This window comes from Pteropus alecto, unplaced genomic scaffold (genome assembly GCF_000325575.1).
Source record: "Pteropus alecto unplaced genomic scaffold, ASM32557v1 scaffold7, whole genome shotgun sequence".
Lineage (NCBI taxonomy): Eukaryota > Metazoa > Chordata > Mammalia > Chiroptera > Pteropodidae > Pteropus > Pteropus alecto.
The window spans coordinates 46028492-46041181 of record NW_006494614.1 but is presented as its reverse complement, the minus strand read 5'-3'; the positions used below and the strand labels follow the sequence as shown (position 1 = coordinate 46041181).

At 36.7% G+C, this 12690-nt stretch overlaps 1 protein-coding gene and 1 long non-coding RNA gene across 2 annotated transcripts in view; one reads left to right on the top strand and one right to left on the bottom strand.

The window, feature by feature from the left end:
• The window catches only part of LOC112474565, a 55242-nt gene extending 54209 nt beyond the window's left edge, over positions 1-1033 (bottom strand). The window contains exon 1 of the long non-coding RNA XR_003044402.1: positions 966-1033. This is a non-coding gene — a long non-coding RNA (uncharacterized LOC112474565). The remainder of the gene's footprint in view (positions 1-965) is intronic.
• A 69-nt stretch (positions 1034-1102) lies between these two features.
• Positions 1103-12690, top strand: part of PGM2L1 (phosphoglucomutase 2 like 1) — a 51413-nt gene continuing 39825 nt past the window's right edge. Inside the window, exon 1 of the mRNA XM_006926613.3 lies at positions 1103-1539. Coding sequence (XP_006926675.1) covers positions 1429-1539 — 111 coding nt within the window. The 5' untranslated portion in view covers positions 1103-1428. The remainder of the gene's footprint in view (positions 1540-12690) is intronic.

Here is a 12690-nt window from a genome sequence, read left to right as displayed (position 1 = left end):
GAGTTGTAAGATACTTCATCAAAATCATAGTGCAATTGAAGGAGACCAAACCAAGAAACTCAGGAGCAAATGAGTGACAGGTAAGCACTTATCAGCATCTCTCAGACCTCGTTGTGACCTGAAAGGTAAACATTCCATAGAAAAGGAGGCTAAAATAAGTAATTTAAAATTATCTCAATAATCTTTCTTCTTCCTCTATATTCCTATTGTCATTGTTCTGTGTACCTCTCAATTATTGACGCCTATAAAATGTTACTTTTTTTTTGGTTAAATGCTGACCCATCTAACCTCCTTCACGAATCGTCTATTTTTCAGTCATCTTGTTCTCTCTACCCCCTCGTTCACTCTAGCAGTAGAGCAAAAAGAATTGCCAGCCTAGGAAATCTGAAGCCAGGTTAGAACCCAGATTCCATCACTTACGAATTTCGCCTCTTTGAAAAAGTAGGTTCTCTCACAGAGGTAGTTGCCTCTTTGTGTGTAAAATGGGGATGGGTCACGCCCACCTACTTCACAGCGGGGTTGAAGCAATAGGACATGATTCGTAAACTGTAAAGCACTAAATGGATACCTGTGGTCTCCTTACTATATCACTCCTTGTTTAATTTAAGCCCAGGAACACAAGGAGCAGCCTGACTACCAAGGACAGGGCGTGTTTTGGGGGAACAGCCTCCAGGCAGATCTTTTTCCTTTGAGGACGAGGACGGCGCGGAGCTACTGGGACTCGTAGTCCTTGTGGCGGTATCCGTAGACCTTTGGGGGAAGAAAAGAACTACAGCTCCCGAAAGGCCGTGCGGGACAGCCTCGCGCACCCCCCGCCAGCCGCGTGCCCCAAGCTGAAACTGGTGGGGCGCCCGAGGTGGCCGACGGAGAAGAGGAGAAGCATGGGAGCGTGGGATTGTAACAAGGATAAGACCCGTGGCAAAAGGCAAATTAAAAAATAAAAAGAGCCGTGCCCCATTTCTTACCCACTCTGGCAGACCCTAACTCCCCCTACTGCGGAGACGTCGGGAGCGAGCCTCCCGGCTCGCGCTTCACGCCCCAGGGGCTTAAGTCAGCAGGGGTGGGAAGGGGCGGGGCCAGCTGCGCAAGGGGCGGGGCCTAAGGTGGCCAGGGCGGCGGCGGCGGCAGCGGCCACGGCCAAGACCAGACATCTGGGACTGTTGTTGTTTTCTCGCGGCGGGACCGCCTCAGTCGGTTCACCCAGAGAGAGACCAGGAGCTGGTCTGGTGAGAAGCGGGCGGCCGCATCTCCCTTCTCTCCTGCTTCCCCAAAGCCGCGGCAGAAGCTGGCGCAAACATCCTATGGTTGGTTTCTGATGCCCTTCAGTGAGAAGGGGGCGTCGGGACCGTGGTGAGCGCACCTCAGGGCCCCCCTCAACTCGGTGTCTTCGTCGGCCTCCCCCTGGCCTGCACACCCAGTGTGGCTGCTATGGCTGAAAACGCAGAAGGAGACCTGAACTCCAACCTGCTCCACGCCTCCTACCACACCGGGGACCCTCAGCTAGACACGGCCATTGGGCAGTGGCTCCGTTGGGATAAGGTGGGTATCAGGTCACCCTGGCATCCTTCCGCTCCTCCTGCACATCCTCGCACACACAGTCCGCCCTTTCCAGTCCCCACCCGGTGCTCGGCAGACTGCAGAGGAGATGGTTCAGGCCGCCGGGCGGAGCCGGGCGTTGCCAACTACCTATGCCTGTGCTACCCACTGGGACCGTCTGAGCTGGGCAGGGACTCCTTTAGTCTCGTCCTTTTGCAGTGAGCTAAATTGCAACCTTTCTCCCTCCCCTCCCTCCACTTCAAGTGCATGTCATCTCTTTCTCAAAAAAAAAAAAAAAAAAAATTATTCATCATCATCATTGTAAGTTATATCCGCCATATAGGCATTTCCTTTCTCTTTTCTTCTCCCTTGACTTCCTTTTCTGAAAACCTAAAAGTGGTTTTTGGCACCCTTGGACGTTTCTAACCGCTGTCGGCTTTAGTTCTTTCTGGTCTGGTGTTTCCACCTTCCGTCGCTAGGTAGTCGCTGGTCTTTCATCATACCCTGGTATTCTCTAGTATCACCTTTTGCACTCGAGAAAGGTAAGGGTTCTCTTACCTCTTTCTTTCTCTTGATGGGAATTGTTTCATGGAAGTATCCTGTTCAAAAAATCATGTTTTCCTGGTTTCATATGATGCTCTTGATACAGAATTGTTTTTGCTTTATCCATTCCTCCTCTGTTCCCCCCACATCGTCCAAGTTTTGCAGTGATTTCATCTTGTGCAAGCATATGGGATGGATCTGTGAGAGCTAGAATTAAAAAGCAACCATCACACTTGTAAAAGAGGCACCTGGTGACTCCAACAGAGGAAGATGATCCAAGCTTTTGCAGTGTTGAATACATTAAATGCATTTGTTGAAGTCAAGAAGGCAGCATATTTAAAATGGAATTAATAATACTGAATTAAAGAATTAGTATGGTAGTATGTGAAATCATGTACAATTTCCTAAAGGATTAGCTTTTTGAAAAAGTTTTATTTTCACTTAGTTCGTTCAGTCATACATTCAACAAAAAAAATTTATCGAGAACTGGTTAATATTCCAGGCTCTGTTAGGCCTAGGGAATATTAGTGGTGAGGAAGACAGCTTGTTGCAAATACTCACAACAAGCATTCAGTTAGCAGATAAGGAAGACCAACAAATAAGCAGTCATGAATGAATTAGTATTACTTAGTCCTATGCATCTTGCACATTCTAATTCTTCCTCTGGAGTCTAAACCAGTGCTTCTCAAACTTTGAAAGGCTTACAGATCACCTAGGGATCTTAAAATGCAGATTCTGCTTTAGGAGGCCTGGGGTGGGGCCTGAGATTTCGCCTTAGAATGAGCTCCCAGGTGTTACTAATGCTGCTGGTCTGTGGACCACACTTTGAGTAGCAAGACTCTGGAGTGTTCTGATTGATATACTAGAGAACTAAATCTCTTATTGTAGGATTTGCTTATATATATGTAATTGTTTAATCAAGTTTGTTTAACATGAAGTTGCTCAAAATGCAAATAACTTTAAAGCCATTTTGCCAGTAAATGTCTGCTATGAATATAGTTCCTTGCTGTGGAAGGATACAAAAGAAATGAAGACTGAAAGATTGCTCTTCTGCCTTTAGTCCATTAAGAAGGCGATCGAAATAAAAGAGCTAAGGCTTAGCATACAGTAAAATGATATATACCTCAAACTGACTATGTAAATGTCTTCAGCAGAGAAAACTAACAAATTACAAATGAATGATATCCTTATATGATTAATATAGTCAACTGTTTTTGTTTAAAGCCGTCTGCTTTCACAGATATTGTCAGTAAATGAATGTGGTTGCATTATATATATATATAATGAAGAGGGCCTTCATTAGAAGTAGAAGAGAAATTCTTAATTTATATTTAAAGTGCCCTCTATATACTGGCTGAAAAACCTGTGAGAGGTACAAAGATGAAATAGATATGGAGCATATCTTTAAAGAACATCGAAGGGACAATAAAAGCACACAAATGTAATACATGGAGCAAGTAATAAGTGTCCTTAACAGAGGAATGGATTTAAATAATTTTAATAATTTAATAAAAATTATAAGTGATTGCTTAATTAATCCCTCAATGGGAGAAAACATTTTTAATTGGTAAGTAAAGGTGTTTCTGCTGTAGATTGATAGCGTAGGTAAGCTAGGCTAGGTCTCAGGGCACTAACATGGAGAGTGCAGAAATGTAAAATAATAGATCAGACTTAACAGCATTTATTACATTACACATTGGCTGCATATGTAGTTTTTTTGCATAGAGCAACTGAGTTTAATACTTGATTATTACCTAGTTAATGAAAAAAGGAATCTACCAAATGCCACTGATTCGTAATGACTCTAGTAAGGCACATAATAAGTTATAAATTGATCTGAGAGCAATTCGCTACTTGCCTCGGTCACCAAAATTGCTAGTTTTAGCCTTGGTGGTGTGGTGTACTTTGAAAAGTCTTCATGAGAAAGGTGTTATTTGTGCTGAACTTTCAGAATGAGTTAAAATTTAGACTTGCTGACATGGAGAGAAAGATTGTTCCAAGCAGAGATTGAAACTTTAATGTGTGTACTTAGAACATTTGTTTCTGCTGTAGCTTGGGGTACATAGAGAGAAATTGTTGGAAAGGCATGTAGAGACCGGGTCAAAGAAAGGCTTTACAGTTGATCCTCGAACATCGTGGATTTGAACTGTGTGGGTCCACTTATATGCAGATTTTTTTTCAATAAATACATGCAGTACTGTAAATGTATTTTTCTCTTATGATTTTCTTAATAATATTTTATTTTCTCTAGCTTATTTTATTGTAAAAATACAGTATATAATACATATACATACAAAATATGTGTTAATCAACTTTATCAGTAAGGCGCTGTCAACAGTAGGCTCTTAGTTGTTAACCTTTGAGAAGTCAAAAGTAATATGTTGATTTTCAACTTTGAGGCAGGGGAGTTGGGGAGTTTGGTGCCCCTAACACCCATGTTGTTTGAGTTAACTATAGTATGTTTTTAGTGGATTTGAATAAATAAAGCTCTATGTGTCTTAAAAAGAAAATAGTGCAACAAGACAGGGTGTTTATTGGAGAAGTCTGAGGTATCCTATATAGTGTCTATGGGGGGCATTCTGTTGGTAAATTTACCATAATCCAGGATCTGACCTTTGGTTCCTGTGCTTTCAGACTAATTTGTTATTCTATCTTGTTTCAGGACAGACTCACCCTACTTAAAGTTGCAGAAGCTGATGTTTAAATTCAGAATATTATTTTAGTAATTATTGGTGCAGACATAAGTGGATTTGTCTCTAGTCAAGGCATTTTCTAGATGCACCATAAGGGTAGAATCAGAAGATTATTAGTGATTACAAAATCAAATCACAAGTCAAATACATGGCATAAGTGTTTAACAGCATCAGCCTGTAATAAATAAAGGAATTCATCCATCTCTCTGATAGGACGGTCCTACCACTAGAACTCAAGAAGTCCATGGATCAAGGTATTCCTCCTCCAGGGAGTACAGATGACTCTTCTACAGTGCACTCTCCCTTCTATGCTCTAGGGCTGACAAAGGCTTTCACTTTGCCTGCTATTTCTTTTGTCTGATGCTTTCATGCATTCTATCAAATTACAGCTAAGTCCTGCTGGCCTAGAAACCAACCTGTTTTAAAATGACAACTATCTCCTGTTTCTGATCTAGTGTATATTTTAACTTTTGAAAGCAAACTTATATCCAAGATGTTAAGCACTGGCCAAGTTTGGGTGGGAGTGAAACAGGATACAGGACTGAGCTGTAGCCGCAACCACTATATATTGACAACAATATAAACAACAAGGACTTGTCCATGGCATTTTGAGAAATAGCGAGGAGAACATTCTAGTCTCAGAATTTAGATCTGTGTTGAGAAAGAGTAGAATGTAAAGTTAAAGACAGATTAGGTTAGGTTAGGATTATGAAATGCCAGAAAATAGAAATAAGAGACTTCAGTCTAAGCCATTTAGCAATGAAATTTTTTCAAGCAAAATATAGCCCAGATAAAAAAGTAGTGTCTCAGAAGCTAAGCAAGATCGGGCCTGGTTAGTACTTGGATGGGAGACCACCTAGGAAGACCAGGTGCTGTAGGCGTAAAAAATAAAAAAAATAAGGAATTGTAAGCTGACAAGGTCCTTGCAATCTGTGAGGTCAACCAAGGGTTGCCTCGCCTTAAAAAAAAAAAAAAAAGTGGTGAATGAATTCCCTTTGAAATCATTGTGTGATGGAAAATACACCCATGAAGCAACTCTGCAAAGGTGGTCTAGTCCAACTTCATTGTGTAGAGAGAGACCCAAAGAATTTGTGGAAATTATTAATTGTGAGAGAGCCTGGACCAGAGCTTGGAGCTGCCACCTGGTTTAATCCAGTTTTTACAATAATAGTTTATATTACATTGTTTGGTTCACATTTTTCTATTACTTTACTTAATTTGGCATTTAATCAATGAAGAATGCAGAATACAGATGGCTTTATTAATTTTGGGAAATATTTGTACTTATTACTTGAATTTATTTGTGTAGTGTTTCAAATTTAATAAAATGACTTCAATCTCATGTGATATTCACAGCAATCCTGCGTAGGCAGGCAAGGTAGTACTTATCCCCATTTTTACGAGTAAAGAAACTTAGTTTCAGAAAAGGAAAATGGCTTGCTCAAGGATATATGGCTTTTAAGTGGTAGTGTTGGGACTAGAACCCAGTCATTTGATCTTTAATTTTCACTGTACTAGACTCTATAACCTGAATGTTAGTAAATGCTAGTGACATCATAAATCAAATTTCAAAGACTTCAATGAAACCATTTTATTGGCTTTTGTAAAAGCTGAAGTAAGATGTAATATTCAGCAGAATAAATTATTATGAAATTTTTTTAAAGAGCTGAATTTAGTGTTCAGCAGTTGCTTTGGTTTCCTTGGCAATAACATTCTCCTTCTGACTAAGAAATTTTGTACATACGAAGGCGGGTTTGGATTTATTTTCCTTTTTAAAAATAAAAATTTTTTAATTTCCAAATTTCTTATATTTTGTTTCTGCCATTTTAGTTTTCATTTATTTTTATTTATTTCAAAGAAATACATGCTTAAAAATATGATAAAAGAAATACATGATAAAAAAATAGTACAAAAGGGATTGGAATGGTAAGCAGTGTTTCTAATTGCTTCTTTTCACCCTCCATTTGCTCTTTTGAAGACATTTTTATCTGTTTTTTAGTTATTCTCATGGTTACTATCAAAAGAGTAAATAATTTGCTAGTACCACTATTCCTTGATTTATTTCAGGTATTATCTGTCAAGTACATGCTAGGAAAATAGAAGCTCACTCACACTATTCTCAACCCCTCCTAAATTTCATTATACTATTAGTTTCTTTTATTCTTTTGAAAGTTTACATAATGTAATTCTAACAAAGTCTGAAGAACAATAAGCCCAGCTCACACAGAGCTCCCTATTCACTATTCTATTTAAGAGGAGACTGGCGGAAAACATATCTGTATATACAAAAACAGAGAAAACCCATACTGGCTTTTCAGAAAAATCTGTGGATACCAATAAATAAAGAAAACAAGCATTATTTTCTTGTTTGTTTTTACATATTTCATATGGCTATTATATTTTTTCAGAAATATTTTTTACTCAAAATTAAAGTTTGATTAGTAGTTTAGTGCAGATTTTACTAAAGGAGTAATTTTTTCATTAGTCAGTTGCTCTCTTCATTATTGCTAATTAGTACTGAGGCTGCTGCCCTCTGGTGCTGGGAGTTAATGGAGGAAATGATTAACGGTAGAAAAAATGGACAGCAGTATTTCCAATCCTGCTTGGGATCTTTTACACCAAATAATTTAGTAAGCACTGCATCTTGCCAAACAAAACAACGAAAGTGGTGATATTTAATGCCTTTAGAATGTGAAAATTATAATGTAAATGAAAAATACTATGCTTCTCAGATACAAAGGCATTTAACCTTCAGCTAACTAGAACCTTGTTAGAAAATCTCTTCAATAAATTCAGTGTAAGTAGTGGATTTATTTTGTGTTTTCTGATTCAGAATTTTCTCATGTCATTTTCCCTCTGAAATATTTCATCATTTATTCAAGTAAAAGTTAGAAAAAAACAAAATGCCCACCAATAGGAGAAAGGATAAATAAACTGGAACACTCTGCAGCAGTTGAAAAGAATAGCATAGATGTATGTGTATTGAAAAGACTTCCAAGATATATTCAGTAAAATAAACATAAAGCATCATGTATAATTTGATACCATTTGTGTGTATATGTGTGTGTGTGTATATATATAATAAAAAGAGATAAAGCAAAACTACATTTCATAAGTACATAGATAGATGTAAGTAAAGTTCTGGAAGGATACATCACAAATGGTACTAGGTCAGGGAATGAGGATAATAGTCAAAGTTGTTTGTAGCTTTATCTGTATTAGTATTTTTTAAACAAGGAATGTGTCTTGATGTAGTTTGTAATTAGTAATTAAAAATAAAATTTAAAATATAAACTAAGAACGATTAAGTGGTCAACTGTCTAAGGCTGGTTCTTAAGAATAATAGAAGTTCAGTCAGTAAGACATATAAAAAATAGATTTGAGCTGGGCCTTGAATGATAAGTAGAATAGGAATAGATAATGGATATGGAGGAAGAAAACTTAAGGTGGGAGAAATAAAATTAAAAAGTAGGAAATGAAACTGATCAGGAAAATGAAACTGAATGGGAGCCGTAAGAACAATGAAGAGATTTTTTTAAAACTCAAGTATAGCAAATGTTTTGGACTGCTGTGGTGATTAAGAATAGGTGAAAGAAAGCTAGTGTTTTTTGAGTGATCCATGTGTCAGACATGGTACTAGATGCTTTTGTGTAAAAAGTCTCTAATAATCCTCCCAAGGATTGTTTGAGTAACTTATTCCCATTTTTTAATCTAACACGAACTCGGGCTCAGAGAAGTGGAGAGAGTATTGAACCCAAAAAGATTTCGAACTTCTATGCCATTTGGGATCTGATCCCACCCTGCCTAACCTTTTCATTTGATGTAAACGGAATTGGACTCTATTGTTGGTTTTGGATGATTAATTTGGCTGTAGTATGTAATTAGGATTTGATAGGTTGGATTTGTGGATGGTAGCCTGGAGACTCTTTTAGAAATATGGATATCAAAGTTTTTACATTAGGTTGCTATAGAGCCTTCTAAGGAAATTAAGGAAGAGGTAATGAGACTTATAACAAATAGATTTCTCCTTTTTTAAAAACAGAATAATAAACAGTTTCCATGTCGTTAAATCATATTTTGCTAAATTTGGATCAGATCTTTTTAAAGAAATAAGCACATTATAGATTCAATTCAAATTCCCACATTCATTTCCCTGATCCCATTCTCATCCTTCCTCCTTTCACCAAAATAACCAAGGCATATCTAGGAATATTAGAGTTTTGTAAAAATTTCCTGTTTGGTTAAAAAAATTATTTTGCTTTTCACTTAATCAAATAAAGATAACCCTGGAAGTTAAACAGCTTCTTCAAAAATCACTTATCAAAATTATTTCAATGCCTGAAACCACTCAGACAAAATTGAAGTATTACATTTCTTATAATGTGTATGTATATATACTTTGTATAAAACTTTTCAAATTGTAGACACTAGTACCTTATCTCTACATAGTATACTATAAGATCTTCAGAAGCTACAGTTCCTTAACAGAATGAAAGCCAACAATAAAATAACACATCAAATATACCATAAGATGTTCTCTAAGTAGAAATGTCATACTTTACAAAAATAATAAGTTCCATTTGTAGTTTCTGTAAAATTAGATTCGTAGTTACATAAAATAAATGACTTAAACATCTTCTCCCCCAAATATCAAGGAACTTTTCCATAATTATAAAGAAAAACTCAATAGTAAAAAAGTTGATATTATACTACAATGCAACTCCCACCAACATGTATTAATTTTTGTAATTTGCATGTCTTTTTTTTTTAAACTGCTTCATAAAGCCATGGAAAATTCAAGCATCTTTCAACTATTGAGAGTGTTTTGTGTGTGTGTGTGTGTGTGTGTGTGTGTGTGTGTGTTTTAGTAGGTAGTTAACTTGGTTCCTCCTCCCAAATGTTACCTCTCTTTTAGAATTAAGCCTGCATTTGTTCACTCTCTAGTACCTTTAGGTATTTGTGGATTTTGGTTTTGTTTCTTTGTTTTTGTATTCTGTCTAGAGTTTATAGTTGTTACTGTGGGAAGGTTAGATTGTTACAATTTACTAGGCCATGTAAAAAACAAATGGCACATTATTTTATGCCATTTAAAATTATTTCTTTTTCTGTTTGTTGGTATAGAGAAATGCAATTGATTTTTGTATATTGACCTTGTATCCAACAACCCTACTCTATTCTAACATGAATTCTAAGTTATTTACTCTTATGGATTTTTTTTTTATGTGCTTAATCATTTCATCCACAAATATGTGAGGTTTTTTTTTTTTTTTTTAGTTCTTGGTTTTTTTTTTTTTGTCTCTTTTTCTTGCTTTACACCTTTGACTAGGACTATAGGTTTTTCATTTCCGTGTTGCTAGCTATTATCAGATTCAGGAAGTTCCTTTCTATTCCTTGAGTGCTAAAAGTTAAAAGTATATGCAGTCGACCTTTGAACAATATAGGTTTAAGCTGTGTGGGTCCACTTATATGCAGATCTTTTTCAATAAATATACAGTCAGCCCTTTGTATCCCTGGGTTTCTTATCTGCTGCTGGGAATCCACAAATGTGGAGAGCCAACCTGTATGCATTTTTCTATGCTATTTTATATAGGGGACTTCAACATCCAAGGATTTTGATATCTGTAGGGGATCCTGGAACCAATCCCCCATAGATACCATGGGACTGTAGTTAAGTTTTAGAGGTGTCAAAAGTTATATGTTAATTTTCGACAGCACGAGGTTCAGCGCCCCAAACCCATGCATTGTTCAAGGGTCAGCTGTATTCTTTTACACATATGTATCGTAGGTTGAGTTCCCTAGAAGCAGGGGTTCCTGAGCAAATGATTTATAAAAGGAGTACTCTCAGGAGAAACCTGTAAGGGAGTGAGGGAATTGGAATAGGGAAAGGAAAGAACAAAGCAATGATGTAGTTTCAGGTGAAGTTCAATCTCAACTTGATTCTTTGCCTCTCTGGAGTATTAATTGCACAACAGAGTTATAACCCTGAACCAGTCATTGGCTGTTGACCATGAGGGAAGGTGTATGGAATCCTCAGGAACTCTGCACAAGCTGGCTCTGACCATCCCAGGACCGTTCTCAAGAAAAGGTTACATCATAGCAGTTGTACCCATAGTAGCTAGAGAAAGACACAGCCAACTACTAGTTAAAAGAATCTCTGGGGGTATTAACAGGATCTTAGCATACACGGAATTTATATGTATATTTCTTGTTTGCTAAGACTTTTATCATATGTAATATATGTTTAACCTTATCAGGTATTTTCTCTGCATCTGTTGAGATTGTCATATGATTTTTTTCCTTTTTAACCTGTCAAAGTTATGGATAAGCTTGATTGATTTTTGAATATTATGCCAACCTTGTATTCTGGTATAAGTCCAACTTTTTATATATTGCTCAATTTGGTTTTATTTAAGATTTTTGCACCTGTGTTTATTTGTGAGTTTTGATTATGATTTTTCTTTATAATTATGTCTTTGTTTGGTGGTTATACCAAGGTTAACCTAGACAGATAAAAAGAGTTGATGAATATACTTCTCTGTCTCCTCTGAAAGAGTTCTTATAAGATTTGAATTGTTTCTTTCTTAAATATACTTTGGAACTTGCCATTAAAACCAACCAGAGCTGGAGCTCTTCTTTGTGGGAAGAGTTTTATGATTTATTTTTCTTTCAAGTTTATAATTCTAATCAAGTTTTATATTTTTTCATGAGCAAAATATTTTCCCACACCTATCTAGTTTCCCTATCCAGAGACACTATTATTAGTTTTTTGTATATATTTCCACAGATATTTAAGGTTAAATATCTGAATATAAATAGTAGTATACTGTCCTGCCAGTGTCCTGCCCTTTGCTTTTTCCCTACTTAAAATATTTTTATCAGTGTATATATAGAACTGCTCCATAACAGCTAGATAGTATTTCATTTAACTGATATCCCAAAGCAATTAACCAGTCTCTTATTAATAGGCATATATAGTGCTTTATTTATTTATTTGTTTAGTCTATTACAATCAAGGAATTGCTCCTAGCACACACATCTTCAAATGTGTATAAGTATCTATATGGGATCAATTCCTAGAAATGGAATTATTAAGTCAAGTTATGTGCGTTTAAAATTTTGGTAGATATTGCCAAATTGCGCTCTAGAGAGCATATATCAATTTATTCTTCTACCAGCAATGTATAAAAGTGCTTGCTTTCTCCTTTTTTTCTCCTTTTTAAAATTACTTAATTTTTTATTATGGTGACATTGGTTAACAAAATCCAGTAAGTTACAAGTGTACAATTTAACAGTAAGTCATATATATTTTGTATTGTATGTTCACCGCCCATAGTTAGATTTATTTCTGTTATCACATATTTGACCCCTTTTACCCTAACTACCTCTCCCATACCCCCTCCTCCCCTACCCTCTGGTAACCACTAGTCTATTGTCCATTTCCATGAGTCTCTGTTTGTCCTGTTCGTTTGTTGCTTTTTGGTTTATATTCCACATATAAGTGATATCATGTGGTTTTCAACTTTTTCTGTCTGGCTTATTTTGCTTAGCATGATTATCTCGAGGTCCATCCACATTGTCTCAGATGGCAGTATTTCGTCTCTTTTTATGGCTGAGTAATATTCCATTGTATATATGTACCACAGCTTATTTATCTAATCGTCTGTTATAGGACACTTTGGTTGCTTCCATGTCTTGGCCACTGTGAATAATGCTGCTATGAACATTGATCTGCAAATACCTTTTTGGATATGGGTTTTCAAGTCTTTGGGGCAAACACTCAGTAGAGGGATTGCTGGATCATACAGTAGATCAATTCATAGTCTTTTAAGGAACCTCCATACTGTTTTCCATAGTGGCTGCACCAATTTGCAGTCCCACTAGCAGTGTATGAGGGTTCCTTTTTCTCCGCCTTCTCTCC